The sequence below is a fragment of the Elephas maximus genome, chromosome 15, assembly GCF_024166365.1.
Source record: "Elephas maximus indicus isolate mEleMax1 chromosome 15, mEleMax1 primary haplotype, whole genome shotgun sequence".
In the NCBI taxonomy this organism is placed as follows: domain Eukaryota; kingdom Metazoa; phylum Chordata; class Mammalia; order Proboscidea; family Elephantidae; genus Elephas; species Elephas maximus.
The window spans coordinates 68763443-68785068 of record NC_064833.1 but is presented as its reverse complement, the minus strand read 5'-3'; the positions used below and the strand labels follow the sequence as shown (position 1 = coordinate 68785068).

The 21626-nt window shown below is 39.7% G+C and overlaps 1 protein-coding gene across 1 annotated transcript in view; it reads left to right on the top strand.

The window, feature by feature from the left end:
- RDH10 (retinol dehydrogenase 10) overlaps window positions 1-21626 on the top strand; it is a 29467-nt gene that overhangs the window by 6432 nt on the left and 1409 nt on the right. Inside the window, exons 3-5 of the mRNA XM_049853688.1 lie at window positions 17687-17785; window positions 19002-19147; window positions 21459-21590. Coding sequence (XP_049709645.1) covers window positions 17687-17785; window positions 19002-19147; window positions 21459-21590 — 377 coding nt within the window. The remainder of the gene's footprint in view (window positions 1-17686; window positions 17786-19001; window positions 19148-21458; window positions 21591-21626) is intronic.

Genomic DNA, 21626 nt, shown 5'->3' with positions numbered 1-21626 from the left:
ACCCTGTAGGTATTTTCATGCTGCACGGCACTGTTCTGCACAGCCCTCCTGTCTTCCATGGTTCTTCATCTTCCAGTGTTCTGCTGTCACTGGCTGCTCTCCCAGGAACTTTCTCTTGGTCGACAGTCAAGTGATAGATTTGAAGTAGGCTGTAGTCAGCATGCTCTGCTGTGAAACACTCAAGGTTATGACAAGACTATGGAAAGTCCATGCAATATAAAAACAGAAAAAAACAGTTGCTATCAAGCCAGCCCTGACTCATGGCGACCCCATGTGTGTCAGAGTGGAACTGTGCTCCATAGGGCTTCCAATGTCTGGTTTTTTGAAAGTAGATGGGCAGGCCTTTTTTCTTGGGTGCCTCTGGGTGGACTTGAACCACCAACCTTTCAAGCACTTAGCAGCCGAGCATGTTAACAGTTTGTGCACCCAGGGACTCCATGTGCAGTTTAACTCTGGAATAATCATAGATATCATTCACTCAGGCTTTCTCTGTGTCTCAGTGAGATGCAAAAATTTGAAAATGCCTCTATTCCCCTTTGATATATGGAAAGTTGTCCTCCATACAGGAATTGCAGACCTGTATATCTCCAAAAATATTAACATTGCTTCACTTGTTATTTTTTAAGAGAGTGAGTACAATCTTGTCTTGCCATTTCTAACAGCCAAAATTTATCTGTAGGTCCTTTTTCGACCAAAGAGCTACATCTGGCCTTTGTATGTGAGCTGCAAATTGATCCCTGATTAACCAAAATGGGGAAGCAAAAGCATTTAACTCCAGGACTTTTATATTCTAGAAGAAATTTTGCATGGTAAAGGACTAAATCTGTCAAAGAGCTAGTCGGTAATTTACTTCTATTGATATGGTAGTCAGACAAGATAATTGGTAGTTAATTAATAGGCCACTTAACTTAAAAGGTTTCACAGTTTTAAAATACTAATTACTGAATTAGGCATTTATCTATATCCAAATGTCTAAGGTCTATTTAGTTAAAATCCATCCAGGAAAAGTAAAAGCCCACCGGTTAGATCTGAGTGATGTAGCACTTAAAGACATTAGTGCAGGGACTGTACCTAACGCCGCACGAATGGTCCCAAATCGTGAATGTTTAAGTTCTTATGTGATTTACTGGTTTGTAATCTCAAACACTGTGTTCTTCTGTTCCCTAGTTAGGGAGACCGAGTTTTAGAATTAAGGAATTAAATAATATTCAGATAAAATTATTTGGGCAATAGTTCCTCCTCTATACCATAATATCAAAAATTGTAAGACTGAATATTTTAGTATTGCCTCACATATCCTAGGATAGCTCCTGCGAACTTGGAATTCTTATATCTTGGCCTGAGTTGTAAATTAGTATTGGGTAAGCATACTTCATTTTATTAATTCTTGTTGAATGCACCGATGTGGTCACAGTTAAAAACCGAGTAAAGCACATTTGTTTTACTCTAGACACCTGCTTGGGTACCTGGGACTGTATACCTGAAAGGGCCATTTCATAGCCTTCTTTCCTAACACAAAATAAGACCACATGCTCATTGAGCTTTTAATTGCTGTATTTGATATATCACATGCTGAGCCCCAAATCTATTGCTAGTAAAAATCAAAATCTCTGACGTGATAAAATGTCCCTTCATGTAACTGGTGAGCAGAGCATTAGGTGCTATACCGTGTAAAAAGCTTCCCAACATCATCTGTGCATGTTCTAATCTGCGTCTGTTATCTCAATTGTTTAGAAAACACTGCTGAGTACCAATGTCGTAATTTCTGTGCTATGTAAAAGCAAAAGCACAGATTTCCTGAATGCCAAATCCAGTGTGTGGCTTGATCTTTCTTTCTCGAGTGTGAGCCTGACAATCTCTGTGAAACTCTAGTCCCTTAGCTTCTGCAGTATGCCCACTTGCTCTCTTCTCTCCCTGCCTTCCCAACACTCAGTGTGCCTACCCCCAAAATGTAAGGATTCTTTCATATTCTGTGCTCAGATCTTTTCTCACTGTGCACCTCTAGCTGGATAATCTGTTTATTTCAGATGGCTCCAACTGTGATTTCTCGGGACGTTCCCAGATTCATACACTGTCTTGGCGGTTCCATACACTCCCTAGCGTGGCCAGTCATTAGGCTTGGAAACATTAGCATTATCTTGAATTCTCCCGTCCGCTACACATTCATGGGCCACCAAGTCCCAGCTGTTTTATTGCTACCGTATACTTTGTTTCCCTCCTTTCCATTCCAGCCTCCTGGTGTGTGTCTTCATCTCCTCTTGCCTGGACCCTTTCTTGAAGGAGCTTCTGAACTTTTCCCTGTTTACAGTCTTCGCTCTCCAACCTAGGGTTGTTTAAGCCAGACTCAACTTCCTATGTGCCTGCTTAAAACCTTTGTGTGACCATATTGTTCATATTGCATGAAGCCCAAACTCATTAACATGACATCTTAGGTCTTCCCAAACCTGATTTGCACCTAGCCTCCCAGCTTTTCACCTGCATTTCCTGGTATACCCTAAGCTCCAGCCAGGTGGACTCACGCAGTGCTGTGAACGAGCCCTGCACACCCATGCTTCCTACAAGAGCCTCCACTTGCTCTTCTACCACTAGAGCCCTGTCTTAATGGGAGATAAAAGTAGTTGAATAGTTCGATCAAAATATATTCATGCTGCTGAGAAAGAAAAACACAAATCCAAAGTATTTTCATGTTAACTTAATAATGCCTTTATATATTAAGGGTGAGGAGGCTGGGTGGCGCAAGCAGTTTACAGTCAGCTGCTAGCCTAAAAGTTGGCAGTTTGAACCCACCCAGTGGCGCTGTGGAAGAAAAGGCCTGGTGATCTGCTTCTATAAAGATTACAGCCAAGAAAACCCTAAGGAGCAGTACTTCTGTGTAACACATGCAGTCGTCGTGAGTTGGGGGCCAACTCAATGGCAGCTAGCCACAGCATGTTAAGGGTGGCAGTCCCTGTAGAATAGTCAACAGTTGCTTGGCTCAGGGAATGGCCCTTCCATGTCTGATCATGTACTGAGCTCGCTATTTATCTCGATTGCTTGAAGCAAAGGTGCTGTTTGTTCTTTTCTCCATAATTATTTCTGTATCCCGGCTTTATCCACTTTCTGTCCAAGTAGAAATTAATCTATAGGACATGTCAAAGTGGAAGCACTCTTTAACCTGTGCTGATGCTAACACTGATTGAATAGCTTTTTCAAAGAGCCTGAATGGAGAGTGCCCCAGGAATACTGAGCCATTCACAGAAGGATTGGGTCACTGAGGGCCTAGAGAAGAACACAGACCCTGTGGTTAAATACTTAACTGATCAGGTTCTTTCAGTTTATTCTCATTCCTTGAATTTGTTTTCACTCTAATTATCTTTAAGATTTTCAAGGTTTTTGGCAAATTCCAGGAAATTGATTTTAGTAACTTGAACATATCTAAGCCATGGCAATCAGAAAATTCCTTTCAAGCAATTTAATAACCTTGCTTGGGAGTTAGAATAATTTTTCTTTAAGTAGGAAACCCCTTTTATATGTTTCTTCTTGAGGTAAGGAATATTAATAGCAAATTTATATAAAATTTTGCTTTTCTTCCAGAAACTAAAATTAAGCCTGCTTCAATTATAAGTAGCCAATTTGCTTCTGTTTAATCTGGATATCTGCCTATATGGATGAATGTATAGATGACGTGTTTTGTCGGTTCATTTTGGTATGCTAAGTGAGTAATATAGTAGAGGGCACGTGACTACAGTGCAGTTAGAGACACCAGACCTGGGAAAGTCTATTGAAGTCTATGAAAGTCCTGAATACACAGAATGATTTTGGACCCCGAAACTGTACTATGCTGAAATTCCACTAGGGGGTGTACTGGCAGGGTGGATCTGTATCTTATTTCCTTCTACACACACAACCTATATTTTCTTAAGAGAAAGGGCCTTTTGTAGCTGATCTTTGGAGTATAAAAAAGCCTAATAGAAAATATCCCCTGAAGCCTTTAAACCAAACAATAGTTTTAGCTAGTAAAGAATGTCTGACTTGAGCATTTTGCTCTTTTAAGCTTGATCTATGTGGGATCAGATTGACAACAGCAGTTCGAAAGCAGTGCGTTAATGTGAATGGGGGAAGGAGCAACTCAGAAAAGGAGAGTGAGAATCGTTGCACAACTTGAATGTAATCAATATCACTGACTTGTACACGTAGACACTGTTGAATTGGTGTATGTTCTGTGTATATTCTCAGTAACAACAACAAAAATAAAATTCTTAAAAAAAAATTTTAATCTCATAGTCCTTAAGAAGTAAGGAATTATTCCCCACCAATTTAATGGGCTAAGCCCAATGTTTTGACCCTATAACTCCAGAGATCAGATTAAGGTGTGTTCATCTCTGTGGTTTAATGAGTGACTTCTTATCAAAAAACATTTTTTTTTTCTTATCTTAGAAGTTAGTATAGTAGTTAACTATTAAGAGGACACTCTGCCTCCTAAGCTTTTCTTAACAATTTCTGTTAACTGAGCTAGGAGCGCCTTTCAGGTAGACCCTTTGTAAGCATAATCAAAAATAACTCAGCACTGAATCTCTTAATACTTCCTTTGAAAATATACAGATATATAAAACCAGAAAACCAAACCCGTTGCCATCTAGTCAATTCCAACTCATAGCAACCCTATAGAACAGAGTTGAACTGCCCCATAGGGTTCCCAAGGAGTGGCTGGTGAGTTCAAACTGCCAACCTTTGGTTAGCAGCTTGATCTCTTAACCACTGCATGTAGGTAGATAAAGCACACAGCTGGCCCCTGTAATAGGATAGCCTTATAAAGCTTTCCTGTATTGTTACTTAACACTGTTAAGATTGCCTTGTCTACAGAGTATAGGCTGGCAGTGTATGGCTTAAGGATTTAATCAGGTTGACCAGTTTCAGTCACCTGGATCTTCGCCACTGAAGCAAGTTCTACCCTGGGTTTATAGAGGCTTACATCATTTCAGCAGTACTGGTGGATGCTTTTCATAGGAAGGGATGCTGACATATTTTACTTGATGATCTTCCGCAGCATGGCCCCTTCTTGAGTTCCTTTTTCTTTTCTACTTTATTTGTCAATTCTCTTAAAACTCAGGTTCATACCTGTCAGAGACCATTTTCCTAAATGCTCTGAAACTAAAATTAAGTGAACCACAGGGGAAAAATTGAATATCCTCTCATAATGATCAAAAAACTTTCAACACTGCAGCAAATGCTGCTAGAATATTTAACAAGGAAGGGCAATTACTGCCACAACCTTGAGTGCTGTCAAATTAACCCAACTGACAAGTCACTTACCATGAATTCACATTTGGAAACAAAACATTACTGGTTCTGTGAAACTTTCAAAGATACTCAAATGTGTGAAAGGTGGTAATGGTGTTAACATTGTGTTCTTTGGTTTGGGGAAAACACAGTGTTTCTCATTTGCTGCTTGCATAAAATGTGAATTTCTTGCCTTTCCTTCAAATAGCTTAGTTTTGGAACTTTTGAATATTAACATGGTTCGGCTTGTTGGTGTTATTCTAAACAATGGGCCTCAAAATAACACTTCTCAAGTCAGTGTAGCTGGGAAAATATTTGCGGTGTCACTTATGTAAGCACATGGGTATTTTGAGGACAAGTGAAACTTAAAATTCAAAGCCTGCATTTTCCCACCTGCAAATTGTATTTAACATACTGCCCCCTACTGATTTCTGAAGGATTTTTAAAACAGGATAATCTACAATCTCTTGGGAAAGAGAAACATAAGGTATAATAAATTATTTGAAAATAATTGTGTACTAGCTGAGTATTTTGTGTTTGCTGGACTCTTCCTTCGAGCATTCTGATTTATATTTATATATAGTTGTTTTCTGCTCCTAGTAAAATGGGATTGCATAAGAGGATTAGAAAAGGGATATTATGGGAAAGTGTGGTGGTGGTGGTGGTGGTGGTGGTGTTTGCCAGCATCATCCAGGATTCCCGATGGAAGCAGGTAGGCAGCTGCAGCAACTGCTAACAATATGGTTTTGAGGCTTTTCCTAGTGGTCATTGTTGGGTTTTAGCTGGATGAGTGGTCTGGCACTGCATGAAGGGCAGGGAGCATTGGGAGTCATACATGATAAGAACCGGGAACTGCAGGAACTTGAAGGAACAACATAACCAGAAACAGATAGCACCTATAACCAAAAAAAAAAAAAAAAACCAAAGTAGCCTATAAATATATGCTTAATATTCTGTGTGTGCCTTCACTGCACTTCTGTATAGCACTTAAATTTTACAAAGCTGTTTCATAAACACTCTTCTCTCATTTGAGCCTCACAGCAATTCTGAATTAAGTAGGCCCATTATCCCCAGTTTTATGGATGAGGAAGCAAACCTAAAGAGGTTATGGGACTTGCCTTAGGTCACCCCTAGGGAAGGGAGAAGCTAGGGCCCAGACCCTCATCCTAGGCCTCCTGATTATATCCTTTACCAATAGCTGTCGGGACTACATGTTGACTTCGAAACCCCTGATAACAGTAGGTTTATGCTTTGGACCTGTGGTTTAATGTAAGTATTAATCTTCAAATGTTATTTGTTTTTTGTTTTTGTTGTAGCTGGTTAGTATGGTTAATTTAGCAATGACTGATTAACCTAGCTTAATATCTCGAGAAAGTTTGCTCCCTAAATTAGACAGCATGTAAAATTCTAGCCTAAAGAACTAATACCATGCTAGAGTTTTATTACCAAAGCCCAATCCATCTGCTTTTCTGTGTCTCTTCTGTAATTTCTCACAGTCCATATCTGAGGTGGTGATTTCATTGAGAACAGTGTAGTACATCTATAGTCACCCACCTTCTTGCCTTCTCTTCCAAGTTTGGGTGTCAGCATTGACCAACAAAGAAAACGTAATGAATAAAAAAGGTTCTTTTACAAGGACTTGACTGAACAAAGTTCCATAAATACTTGGTACCAAAGTTTCAATAACAGTGTGGTTTTAGTTTTGTTTTTTAGCTTATCTCCTAGAAAATGTAAAACTTTTATTCTGTTATGTAATACTCTTATGAGATCAAGATTCCAGATCGCTCCATAAGCTTCGTCTTTGGAAATGTTACTCATGAACTTTCAAAACTGTGCAGTATTGCCAAATGACTGATGATGCATCCAAGCTTAATGGCCCAAGCATCTCAGTTTTAAAGGGGATAATTTTTTCCTAGGTGAGGTTTTCTCATGGGCTTATAGAAGAATGAAACCTTCTGTAGATCACTCTATAGCCCCTGTGTCTGTGGTAAAGATGGAATGTGAGAGAAGTAGATGCCAAGGCTTGTTGTTGTTAGTTGCTATAAAGTCGATTCCAACTCATGGTGACCTTGTGTGCAGCATAGCACTGCTGTATAGGGTTTTTTGTTTGTTTGTTTTCTTTTCTTTTGAGAAGAAACACGGCAAAACATACATCCAGTCAACACTTTCTACATGCAGAATTTGGCTTCATTGATTACAGCCTTCAAGTTGTGTAACCATTTTCACCCTCCTTTTCTGAGTTGTTTCTTTCGCATTAACATTAACTAACTGTCCCTTAAGGTTTCTGTCTGATCTTTTGAGTTGCTGTTGTCAGTTTGATCCCATGCAGATCTTAAAAGAGCATTATATTTAAGGCAAACATTTTTTACTAGGTAAGCTAACCTGTTGTTTGGTTTTAAGAAGACTTCAGGGGATATCTTTGGTTTAAGGTTTAAAGATGATCTCAGGGCAATTGTTTTGGGGGTCCATCCAGCCTCGATGGCTCCAGAAAGTCTAGAGTCCATGAGAATTTGTAATTGTGTCCTTCATTTCTCCCCTTTTGATCTGAATTATTCTATAGAATCTTTGATCTAAGTGTTCAGTAATGATAGCTAGTCACCATCCATGAGACCATTCTCCTGGTCTCATGGCAAAGGAGGCAGTTGTTCATGGAGGCAATTAGCCACACATTCCATTTCCTCCTCCTATTTCTGACTCTCCATCCTCTGTTGCCCTAGGCAATTAGAGACCAATTGTTGTGCCTTGGATGGCTGCTGGCCAGCTTTTAAGACCCCAGGCGCTATGCAGTGGACTAGGGGGTAAAACAGAAGCACCAAACATGTTATTAGGCCGATTAAGTGGGATGTCCCACAAAACCATGACCCTAAACCTCCAAACCAAGGAACCAAATCCCATAGGTGTTTGGTTGTACATAAGTAGCCTCAGCGGGTACTCTTTTTTTTTTTTTTGTCGTTATCCTAAATATATCTGTCACACAACTTTTGCCAGTTCAGCTTTTTACAGGTGTACACCTTATTAACAGCACTTACAGTAATCAGCTGTGCAACCCTACTCTTCGTCGATGCAATCTTTCCATCACCTTAAACCAAGTCAGTATTCTGTAAGCAATAACAACCCTTATTCCCTCTCCCTCCCGGGAACCCCTGGTAACCGCTAATAAACTTTGGTCTCTGTACATTTTGCCTTTTCTTGTTTTTTTGTTTTGTTTTATATAAGTAAGGTGGTACAATATTTGTCCTTTTGTGATTGACTTATTTCACCCAGCATAATGTCTTCAAGCTCCATCTGTACTGTAGCATGCATCAAGATTTCATTTCTCGTACTGGCTGAGTAGTATTTCATTGTATGCATGTACCACGTTCTGTTTACCCATTCATCTTTTGATGGGCATTTAGGTTGTTTACATCTTTTGGCTATTGTGCATAGTGCTGCAGTGAACATTGGTGTACAAGTCTGTTGAGTCTAGCTTTCAAGTCTTTTGGGTGTATACCTAGGAGTAGAATTGCGGGGTCATATGGTAGTTCTATTTTTAGTTTTTGAGGAAGCTGCATAAGGTTTTCAAGGCTATGACCTTTTGGAAGCAGATCACCAGGCCCGTCTTCTGAAAATGCTGAGGCTAAAAGTGTCTAAAATTCCTTGTCTTGAAAGCTAAGCCCTCAAACTTCTGTGGATGAGGGAGAAAAGTTTTGAAATGTTTTAGATCTCTCTTTGAGAGCTTGTTCTAATGGGGATAGGGTATTTGCTAATGTGATGTTACTCCTAGAGAGTGGTTCTCGTGGAGCACTTTTCCCTCCAGACATTTGGCAAAATCTGGAGACGTTTTTGCTTGTTACAACTGGTGGGAGGGACTCCTACTGACGTCTCATGAGTAGAAGCCGGGTCTGCTCCTAACCGTCCTACAATGCACAGGACAAGGCCTCACAACATAAAATTACCCAGCCCAAAATACCAGTGGTGCCAAGACTAAGAAACCCTGTTCTAGTCTAGAGCATTGCTTCTCAAAGTTAGCTACATATTGGAATCACCTGGGGAATGTTGTATTCCACTGCCTGATTGCCATCCACGGACAGTCTGATATAACTGGTATGGGGTGTGGTCTGGACCCCCAATGATTCTAACATGTAGCAAAGTTCGAGAACCTCTGATTTGACTTCTACAGTCCTGAATGTTCTTTAAGAGATTCGCAAAGATCTCTTTTTGTTTTTAACAATGTATAACACAATGTAGGCACCTCATAGGCCCTCATATATATTGAGTGACATTTCAGTTGTTGTAGTGCATGTTTAAGAATAAACTAAAATTCGTTTTCAGGAGGAATCTTTTGAGTATATCCTCCATTTAGGTAAAGACTAATTCTTTTTTTTAAAGGCTCTACAGTAGTAAGCAAAAATAGAAAGCAGGGAAGAATTTGAACTATTTATAATTATGAAATTAAAGGGATGATGGAAGAGAATCATGAGGGCATTCCTGGCGTGTGCTGTTGGAGCAGGGCAAAGGAGCCCTGCCACTGCAGACAGCCTGAGCCGTGGCTGAGCTCAGTGCATGTGGTTAGCTTCGTGGAAGGGTGACTAGTCAGTCACTAGAGCGGAACCGAAGCCTCTGCCCTTTGGGAGATCTGTCTTATTACAATTTCTATGATGGGACTTGAGCTTAGGATAAAGCAGAGGGCTTAATGACAACCTGTTGTCTGGCAGGCTATTTGGCTGCAATTTTGTGGGTTATTTTCATTATTCCATGAAGAGTTATTAAATAGGGAAGGGGTCTGAACTTGAGGGAGATCATCTAACACTCCTTTGATCATCTAGGTTCTGCCAGGGGGAAGGGTCAGGGAGAACAGGATTTCAGAAATAGTGTTCAGCGTTCATAGTTTCTGTTAACATTGAGCTTCTCTGGTTTCACATAAGACATAAAAATCAGTGATTATTTCACACAGATGATTTGTAACTTATAATTTAATATATTTTTTAAAACCCATATAATTTAATACATAAGAGATAGGAATTCAAGTTATATTATTTGAAAAGGCACGGCCATGGCAACATAAAAGTATTTGATGAATAGATATTTTTACTAATCACCAGATGCTCCCAACTCTATTAATGAAGTTGATACCTTATTGAGTCATTTCCTAGAGTCTTAGGAAAGTAATACCTCAGTGTTATGACTTGTATTTTGAATGTGTGGTAGGAACTGAAGAAAGAATTATTGAATGTAGAACATTTTTGAGCTAAGAAACCTTGGAGAGCTGTCTTACAAATGAGTTAAACCAAGATTCAGAGAGATCAAGAACAAAAGGAAGGTTAAGTAATTGGCAGAGCCGGGGGCCTTGTGGGTCTCCGGGCTCCAAAGACCAGTGTACTTTCCACGGTCCCATCCAGGGACCCACAAAAATATTGACAGGTTGAGTTTTAAATCACCTCATTTCTGGTATTTCTGTGTAGCAAGGCCTGAAATTTAAGAGGATGTTGATATCTGAGTCGCTGCCTTGGGTAGTTGATCCCATCCTTTAGCAGTGGGAAGGCAAGTTAATGATGCATTTATTTTTGCTGACTAACTAATGGTGTCATCATCTAGATGTTCATTTGAAAAGCCTAGCTCTTTTATTAGCTTCTGGGTTGCAGGGCAACTGTAGGAGTGTTGCTGTGTATTTGTGTTAAGTATTAACTGCTGATGCAGTTCAAATGTTAAACTAATCCATGTAGCCTCAAAATAAAAAACATTTTAAAAGGATGGCAGGTGTAACACTGGTACAGATTTGACTATGATGATGTATTCTTTAGTTTCCTCTCTAAGGAGAGAACATCTTGCCTCAGCCTGATGGAAATTAAGACGTTTTGTAAAGTCTGAGAGGGTATTGCCAGGCTTTGGTATGTTGGTGCTCTTGGGGCTTTATTGCACAACTGGTCAGGAGACCTTTTGCTCTGGAAACATACCCAAATGGGAGGGACGGGAAACTGTCATTAAACTACGTGATTTCAGAACTTGTGCTGTCAGCTGCAACTAAAATATTTAAGTCAGTGTACTTTTTACTGCCAGCAAAGGTAGATTTAGTCTGCTTTACTTCCTAGTCGAAGGTAATTTGTAATAAAGAAAATTACCTTTTTTCAAGTAACACTTTGTGTCGTCAAAATACAATTCCTGGAGTTTGGTGGTCAGTGTATTTATTACCCAAAAACAACAAAACAAACATGTTGCCATCAAGTCAGTTCCAACTCATGGCAACCCCAGATACTTCTAAATCTGCAAAGTTAAGAGTATTTATTTAACCATTTGTCCCTTATCCAAGTCAGCCAGTAGTATGTTATCATTTTTAACCTTTGAGCACATACAGACTTATACTATTAACCCTCTTAACACACATTTCATCATATTTTCAGTGCCTTAAATAATTTTTACTGTCCAATCACTGTTTTCCTGGTGCAGTGACTGAGTTCCTAGAGAAGAGTGCCACCAGATGTCATTTTAGCCTTGTAAATAAGCATGAGAATGCTTCTTTGTGATTCTGATAAAGATAAGTTACTCTGGTTGCAACAGACAGGAGCAAAATGAAGAGTGTAGTTGTTTAATGATTTGGAGGGGCACCTTAAGGATTTCTAGTTAAATGTTCTCTATTCAATGGAGTCTTCCTTGTAATCTTTGTTTTTGTTTTTCCAAACTGCATAATGCTTTTTTTTTTTTTTGAGATTCTTAAAACCTTTAAACACGCATCAGAAAACTGCTCTGCAGTGTGCTGGTGAATTTAATGGTTTACCTATCATAATGTAATTGTATGGACCTCTTTAGAAATAAATGTCTACTGTTTCTTGGAAGTTCAAATAAGAAATAAGCACTTAAATGATTCCATTAAAAGATGGCTTTTCTTGAATTGCTCACAGGACAATTGTACAAATGCGTTACAATAATATAGTGTGAGGCCTTTTCCTACTGTGAAAAATTAACTTTGCTTTTCCCTTAGTGCCCATTAACCCGGAATTGCTTACAAATATAGGAAACATATTTCTGGATGTTTTACCTACACCTTTAAAATGTTATCAGTCTCGAGATTTCAAAAGTCAGATTTTGCCGGATACCACGTTTCTTCACATACTCTTTTGTCTACCTTTAGGCTAATTTGTCCTGACACTGCAGCTGCTGGGGCCGGCGCTGCACAGTCTGTCATTAATAGCGCCAGGAATGAACTGGACCATTGGAGCTGTTGGAAGTTAATTTGGCGTAAACCTGACTTTCAGAGATTTCTAGACATATGACATGGCATGTCTAAGTCCAGTTACTTACACGTCTGTCTAAGTTCGTATTTATATTGTAAATATGCCTTTTACAGTTGTCTTTCAGAGCATTCAGTGCTTTGAAGAGGAACCCTGAGGAGCTATGACAATATGAGGCCTGTCAGGCACATCTCATAGGCACGTCAGTGCCCACTTGAATCACATAGCAACCCTGTCAATTGGTTGTTGGCAGATTATGGTTTTGGAGTCTTGTGATAAAATTAAGCACGGGTAATCAAGGTTTTACCCTCACACTTTACAGCCAGATCAATTATTAAGAGTTTTCTGTTTTGCAGAGAAATGATCTCTAGTTCCTTTCCAGCTCTAATCCTCTAAACCCTCCTGATTCAAATGAGGCAAAAAAAAAAAAAACCGAACCCACTGCCTTCAAGTTGATTCCGACTCATAGGACAGAGTAGAACTGCCCTATAGGGCAACCTTTACAGAAACAGACTGCCACGTCTTTTTCCTGAGGAGTGGCTGATGGGTTCGAACTGCCTACCTTTTTGGTTAACAGCTGAGCATTTTAACTGCTGCACCACCAGGGCTTCCTCAAATGAGGCAGAGGGGTGTGGATTCGAACTGCTGACCTTTCGGTTAGCAGCTGTAGCTCTTAACCACTGCACCACCAGGGTTTCCATATATTGGTTAGTGACTCTGAATCTGCCTAGATCAATGGTCAACCATATTTTCTTAATGAGGAACTAAATGTCATACTTGTTTCTTAGAGTACAATTCTTTGACTTAGGTTTAGCACCTAGCTTACCTTGCCAACCACCATGAACAGCAACTAACTCAGGAAACTATTTACTAGTTGGTACCTCCTGACCAAAGTAGTTCATCCTTGGAGTTGATGTAACACAGCAGTCTTGTTTGGTAAGTTATTTGAGTTGCCCCTCTCAGATTCATGTATGAATTTATACATAAGCCATTTGAGATTCGCCCTTTATGTTCTCCTAATGACTCTTTGAGACAAAGTTAAAGATCACGAACCTTAACTTGAACTGACTGGTGTCATGGCAACTAGCACTTCACCTTTTGCTGGTCCCCACCTCATACATGCTACAGTATTTGTGCACATTAATAATTCATTACAAAGTGCCAGATTTCTTTGTGCTGTCAAACTGTGTCAAGGACCGACTGTGCTGTGCTATCTCAGATGTCATCTACCAGACTGTTGAGGGCAAGAGTAATTAGAAAGGAAAACTAGTCTGGTTTCTTGAGAAAATTCCTGAAAATGTGATGCTTTCTAGCCACCTTTTTATAGCATTTTTCTTGTAAAGTAAGGGACAGAATTAGTGTTGATCAAAGTTTATTTGATAATGTGCCCCAGACATAAGTCAGGAAGTTTGGCTGTGGAAATCACACACCAGCGATAATTGCTCACCTCCATTCAGGCAGTGAAGGAAATGATTAACCGCCTTGATGCTCACTCACATGTATAATAAGGCTCCAGCATGAAACCTGAGCACTGGTTTAAGAAGGAGTCCGAGCGGTCCTGATGTGAGTGCACTTATGCCAGGCTTATCTGCCCGGGTGCACATTAGGAGCTCAGCAAGTATTTGACATGAGCTTCAGAATCCACCCAGTCTGGGTTCCAAGGCTGATTGTGTGGCCTTGGATAGCTTACTTCACCTCACAGTTGCCTCAACAAGTTGTTTGTTGTTGTCAACACTGTTAGTAGTAGTTGTAGTATTGCCTATACTGGTGAGCCTTTCCAGATAAAGAACACAGCCCTTTGTCTTGGAATGTAGAAAATGTACTGACACATTGGAGATCATTTATGCAGAAGGGCAAGTTTGCCTTCTGTATAAGTTACATATTTTAAATGAAATGTTTCCCTGCCACTACCTTTTTGTTTTTTTTAACTGATTGCTCCCCCTCAAAAGAAAACCTCATATAAAAACAAACCTGTTTCACACTTTACTAGCTACTTAAGGTGAAACATATTTCCCTGAAAATATGTTTAAACCCACAGTTGCAAAAGAGTCACATAACCATGTTTAGATTCTTTTGTTTCTCTTTTTCTTTTAAAAACAAAACCAGTAGCTTAACTGCCCTCTGAACCGCTTTTTTTTGGGGGGTGAGGGTTGCCAAAGCAGCCACAAATCACATTTTTTACAATATGCAGACATAATACCCTGCTTATATGAAGGATAAACCAGAACTGTTTTATGTTTGGTGTAGTGATTTAATACAGTTCAGTGCTGGTAAGTATCAATTCTGCTTAGAGACAAGAATGGGACCAGCTTCTGTTTTACCCATCACTGTGTGGCCAGATCGTAGCACAGTACCTGCATATAGTAGGTGTTTAAGAAATATTTGTTGAATAAGTTAATGCCATCAGACTAATTTCAGGTGGGGTGTGTGTGACATTAATCAGTTTCAGAACCTTTGCAACAAATTAAGCTTAAAAAACAATTAGGAACTTGTCAATCTTCTATCACCTACCTTTATATGAGCTGGCGATCTGGATTAGTCATTTCACACCTGCAGGCAGGAACATACATAGCCCATGAATATGTGGAAGTTGTTAGGGCCAACCCACGCAGGTGTCTGTGTTTCTAATCAGCATGGATACTGACCATTTAAAGGAGCACATGCAGCCAACATGAGTCAGATTTGTTAGGTATTCTTACTGGTATTTTATATTGTGTGTAATTTCTTAGGATTTAATACCAAGTCATATTGCAGCCCTGGTGACACAGTGGTTAAGAGGTCAACTCCTAACCAAGAGGTCAGCAGTTCAAATCCACCAGCCGCTCCTTGGAAACCTTATGGGGCAGTTCTACTCTGTCCTATAGGGTCACTGTGAGTCAGAATCAACTCAAGGGCAATGGGTTTGATTTTGGTTTAAATATAAGTACATGTATTTATATGTATATGCGTGTGTGTGTGTATATATGTATATGAGCTATGGCTGCTAACCAAAAGATTGGCAGTTCGAATCCACCAGCTGCTCCTTGGAAACTCTATGGGGCAGTTCTGCTCGTCCTGATGGGTAAGCTATATGTGTATGTGCGTATATAGGCCCTGAATACTAGATTCATCCTGTCTTCCAAGACTAGGCAAAGTTTTAACACTTGGAAATGATCTCTGGGTCATTTAATTGGGAACAATTTAATCATAACCAGATACTTAAAAGACTTAATAGGCTTGATTACTTTTAGGAATATTTTTCTAGTTTAGACTGGACCTTGTAAACTTTTTTGTGATGTTACCTTATAGCAATTCTGTGGTATAATGGCCACATATAAGCTATAGAATCTAAAGTTGAATTAATAATTACCTAAAGTACCAATTCTCAACTTTTTTGGACTATGAAAAAGATCAAGATAACAGTTACTATGGTAATTGCCTTAGCCATCTCTGCTTACTACTACCAAAAAAAAAAAATCAAACTGAAACATGTATCTTAGAGAAATGTAGACAAAGCCAAGATGGTCTAGAATAATACTGGACAGAGGCTTAATATCCTAACTACTTTCAATAAAAAAATTTTAGGAGAACCCAGTAGTATAATTAAAGTACTTTGAAGAACATAAAATGCTATATAACTATGTGATTAGTATTTTACTTTGAATTATACTGGAGGGAACTGGGGTAGATTGTCATGGCAGAGGAGAGCTCGTGGGAAATACTTGACAGGTAAGAATAGGCATGACATGAGGAGGATGGGCGGAGACTCAAACAAACAGGGTATGAGTTGGGGGCGAGGGGGATGTTGCATGATTGCCCTGCAGTTAGACTGGAGAAGAACTTGGGATACTTCACAAAGATTAATATGGCAACTGTATGCATCATGGATTGGAGCATAAAAAAAACTTTGACATTAATGGAATCACTGTTTTTGATCCTGTACATGTAAAAGTTATCATAACAAATTAGATATTCATGCTTAAAACAAAAGCTCAGTATGCCTTAGCCAAGAAATCCTTTGAGAAGGGAATGTAGCTCTTCTCTAAGTTGGCTGTGTAGTACTTTTTTTTTTTTTTTTTTAACTTCATAAATCATGGGAAGCTGTGTTGGCAGTAGGATATAACTCAACAGTAGACAGATTGCTATTTGCTGCTTTCTTTTAAGAAGCAGGTTATAAAACTGTTGGGAGTCTGGTAGAGTAGTTAATAGATCATCTTAAGCAATTTGAACTTTTTTTTTTTTTTTTTAAATATAGCCTTGCATTTTGAGTGCCAGAGAGCTAGAGGAGAAAGAGAGTTTAGTGACTAATGAATCAGTGCGGCCTCTAGGTCCACTGCCCTGGAACTTCTGCCACATGCATTTGCAACACTGAGTGACCAATCTGCCACTTCCATGGGAGAGCCACTCCCCAGTGAACCCCACAGTGGGGTGCGGGCACTCAGAATGCTGCAAGTTCTGTTCAGTGCAGAGTTAGCATTATGACACATTCTCACTTCAAATGATTCTGTTCTTCCATCCCAAAATACTTTCCTATACCTCCTATTAGTACACTTTGGTACCAAAGCTTTGGATGCTGGAATCGCTCTTCATTTGTGGGTCTATATTTAGACATAGTCTTATGGTAAACAATATAAGACCCTTGTTCATAGGTAGGAAACCCTGGTGGCATAGTGGTTAAGTGCCATGGCTGCTAACCAAAAGTTTGAATCCACCAGGCATTCCTTGGAAATTCTATGGGGCAGTTCTGCTCTGTCCTGTAGAGTCACTATGAGTCAGAATTGACTCAACGGCAATGGGTTTGGTTTTGGTCATTCATAGGTAGGCTGGAGGACCCTCAGAGACAATGAGGTCACTGGGCTAAAGTGTCATAGCATGTTAGTGACTCTGACTTGGAGTCACTACATAATGTGGGAGTAGTTTAGATTAGCAGATGGCTATCACTTGAAAGTGATGAAGAGCCTTCTATTAATGGCTTTCTTTTCACCTCTGGACATTGTCCCCAAAAGCTCTTGTCTTACAGCCTTGTTGGCTATGGCTTATAATAGGCCTCCGATACCAATGATATGGTGCCAGTGTAACCAGACACTTGAAGGGTCTTCTCTTTTTTGATAAATGTAAGATATTTTTAAATGAACTCGGAGATGTAACATTATATGATTAAAGTTTGTCTTATAATCTTAAATTGGGTTTTAGATGAAACTCATGACGTTACTTCTAAAGCTTGACTCTTACTTTTTTTTCAGACCACTAAGGCTTTTCTTCCTACAATGCTGGAGATTAATCATGGTCATATTGTGACAGTTGCAAGCTCCTTGGGATTGTTCAGCACTGCTGGAGTTGAGGTTTGTCAGATATAAAGCATTTCCTTTATTCCTTTGGTTATCTCGTGATGAATACACCAAAATCCTAAGAATGGTACAGTTCATGAAAGTCCATGAAAACCCCCTACCTGTATGCTGTTTATAGAATGTTCCACAGTAACATAGGGTGGGAGATTATACCCACTGACAGCTGTCAAAATGGAATTCTAGCTCTCCTGCCATAAAATCACTCAGACTAGTTGGACAAAGGAGCAGCAGCAAAGACATAGACGGGCCAACCCTCAGTTTGGCCCATTTTCATTAGCAGTTTCTCTGGTTGATGCCGGAGGCACAGGGTCAAGACTGAAACCGTGGAGGGCAGTGGCAGTGCCGTGGGTAGCAGATAAATGAGGCCAAAGGTTGACATTCTGTTTTGGTTAAGCTTGCTGAAAGTGAGCTCTCTTACATTAGCTCATCAGATGAGATGGCCATCGCAAATGTCAGGCACCCTAGACTCTTCGGTTTGTAGAAATGAATCTCTTCAAAGAACTGGGTCTAACTGAGCTCTGTTCTTCATCATATTCAAGTTATAGAGCACATGTATGTATATACTTCTGTGCTGTTTGCATAAAATAGAAAACAACACTTCATGCAATAGACAGCTTTTACCTTCAGGGGATTCATATTTCCATTCCTGAATTTAAATTTGGATAGTGGTGAAGAACTTCTATACCATGTGTCGTGTGATTAAGTTCTAGTTTAACTTTACGGGGTGTAGTTATCGTTTTCATTTTTACTTCACCGTGAAAAGAAAGTCAGATCATAACAACTTAGAACCTAAGCTAGGCTTGCCTTTGTTCTTCTAGCATTAATTTAAACAAACTGGTTTTTCAGTCTACTTTACTGAACAAGAGGCCATTTGTAAATTTTCCAGACACTTCAAAGTGAACCTCTCTCCATTTTTAACTTCAGCTTGTAAGCTTTCATAGACTGCTTTGTGGTAACTTCCCTAAAGTAATATGATCCTTAGTTGATGTGGCAAAAAGTGTTCATCTGTTTCTGCTGTTGCTTTAAAAATATTATTTCTGCACTGAACCACATCAGCTATCAGTCTTTTAAAATGGTTTCCTTTTCTTTGCTTAGTCACCTGTAACTTTTTGTATCAAACATCTAACCAAAGCAATAGGACCAGAGGAGCTTCAGTTTAGTTGGGGGTTTGTCCACATAACATTTCTGTTCTCTCTCTCCTCTAACTCAGGATTACTGTGCCAGTAAATTTGGAGTTGTGGGTTTTCATGAATCTCTGAGCCATGAGCTCAAGGCTGCTGAAAAGGATGGCATTAAAACCACACTGGTCTGCCCTTACCTCGTAGACACTGGCATGTTCAGAGGCTGCCGAATCAGGTCAGTAAGAACCTCTCTTACTTCTGATTTAAAAAACTGTTGTAAAAACCATCTTTCCATATTGGGAGAATATGGAAATTAGATCTTCAAAGGTTGTCTTGGATTTTAACCTTTAGCAGTTAACTGAAGTTTTTCTTGGTCAAGATGTAAAATTGAGATGTATAAGACTGACAAGTCAGGCTGATGCCATGCTGATTTTTTTTTAATCTTTTTTATTGTTGTAAAAATATAAATAACACATTTGCCAGTTCAGCCTTTTTCAGGTGTACAGCTTAGTGCTGTCAATTACGTTAATTATGTTGTGCCACGCTGATATTGACTTAACTGAAGTTAATCTAGAAGCACCAGATAAGAAATGGCTTCTCCACACCTCCTAGGAGAAAAAAGTAAATGCATAGGGTTTTTCTTAAAAACTACTTCTTTAGGAGTTATTTAGTTTCTGCAGTATTAAAAACAAAAAAACCCCGAACTCATTTCCATTAAGTCGATTTCATCTCATAGCAACCCTATAGGACAGGATAGAACTGCCCCAGAGGGTTTCTGAGGCTGTAAATCTTTACAGGAGCAAAATGCCCCATCTTTCTCCTGTGGAGCAACTGGTGGATTCGAGCCACCGACCTTTGGGTTATCAGCCAAGTGCTTAACCACTGCGCCACCAGGGCTTCTTTCTGCAGTATTAAAACCCATTGCCATCAAGTTGTTCCAACTCATAGGAGCTACAGGACAGAGTAGAACTGCCCCATAAGGTTTCCAAGGAGCAGCTGGTGGATTTGAACTATTGACCTTTTGGTTAGCAGCCAAGTTCTCAACCACTATGCCACCAGGGCTCCACTTCTGCAGCATTAACTTAACCCGTTGCCATCGAGTCGATTGTGACTCTATAGGACAGAGTAGAACTGCCTTTTAGGGTTTCCAGGGAATGCCTGGTAAATTCAAACTACTAACCTTTTGGTTAGCAGCTGTAGCCCTTCACCACTATTCCACCAGGGTTTCTATAGTATTAGTGTTGGTAAAGAAAAAAGGGGGGGCTCCAGGAGAATTTACCTTAATGTGACTGGTTTGGAAATGAAACACTCTCACTGTCGCAGAGGAGTAAGAAGACTTTCTCTGCTCTAAAAGACTTTTGAATGTTACATTCCAGATTTGGAAACTTCCTTTTTGTGGAGAGTGTTTGTAGCTAGATTCACGCTGATAGAATGAGAAGAGCTGTTTGGGTTTACTAAAAATGAAATAAAATACCCACACACTCTGAAAGGAGGCATATGGGAATATAAATGTCAGGTTACATCTGACTTTAGCTGAGCCGAATAAACAAAACCGTGAATCATTAAGAGGCTACTTGTAAGAGCTGCTTACTTTGAGATTTTTGCTTGGATGAATTTGAAAGGCAAAGGAAGATAACTAACCCAGTTCCCTGGAGGCCTAGGGGCCATTCTTAACACACACTGAACCTGAACAAGCAGTGAAGTAGGTGGAGGGTGACTTACTGCCTCCATCCTTAAAATGGAAGCATTGCGGTTGAGTAATCCCAAACTCAAAGTGACTCTGAGTCAGGATTGGGGAATAGGTTGGAGCTCCTCCTCTCTGCCCTTGTGTGTGTACAAATGGGTGGGGTGAGGGAAGGAGGAGTAGATTTGGTTTGATGTTTTCCTCTCAAGTACTTACAAGCCGGTTCCTGAGGGTCTGGAGGGGCTCTGTTTCCTGTCTAGCAAAATGGCAGGTACAGGTGTCTGAGGCTGAGGTGGGACAATGAAAAGGGAAAGGAATAAACTTTTATCATTAGGTTATCTCAGCATACAACTTAATGAATTGAACTGAAGGCAGGAAGTCTGTATGCACTCATTTCAGAGGCCCCCTGGAGCTTTCCCTGTTCAGGCATTGTAGGAAGCATCTAGCGGACTTTTATTTGACTCAGAAAGGTTATGCCAGTGTTGATGTGCTATCGTTTGGACTATGTGTAATACTAAAAGCTTGGCATCTTCTCTGGGTTTAGTGCTTGTTATGCCTAATGCCTTCTACTTTGTCTATTGAAAGGAAAAAAGAAAAAATCCAAAAAAAATTTTGAGGCATTGTAAGAATATGAGTTTCTCATTTTAAGGAAATCCAGACCAATTTTCCTTTTTTTTTTTAATTTGTTTTCCAGATTTTACAAACAAAATATGTTCATAGTAGGAAATTTTAGAAGATACAGAAAAGCACAATGAAGAAAACAAAACATGCCCATAATCTTATCACTCAGATAACCTCACTATGAATTTTCACTTCCTGGTTTGCAGTTAATTCTTATTTTTTTTGAATATATAACTTTCAGGAAAGAAATCGAGCCTTTCCTGCCACCTCTGAAACCTGATTACTGTGTGAAGCAGGCCATGCAGGCCATCCTCACAGACCAGCCCATGATCTGCACCCCACGGCTCATGTACATCGTCACCTTCATGAAGAGGTACGTTTGGGGTGGGGGGAGGGGTTCCCATGTGGG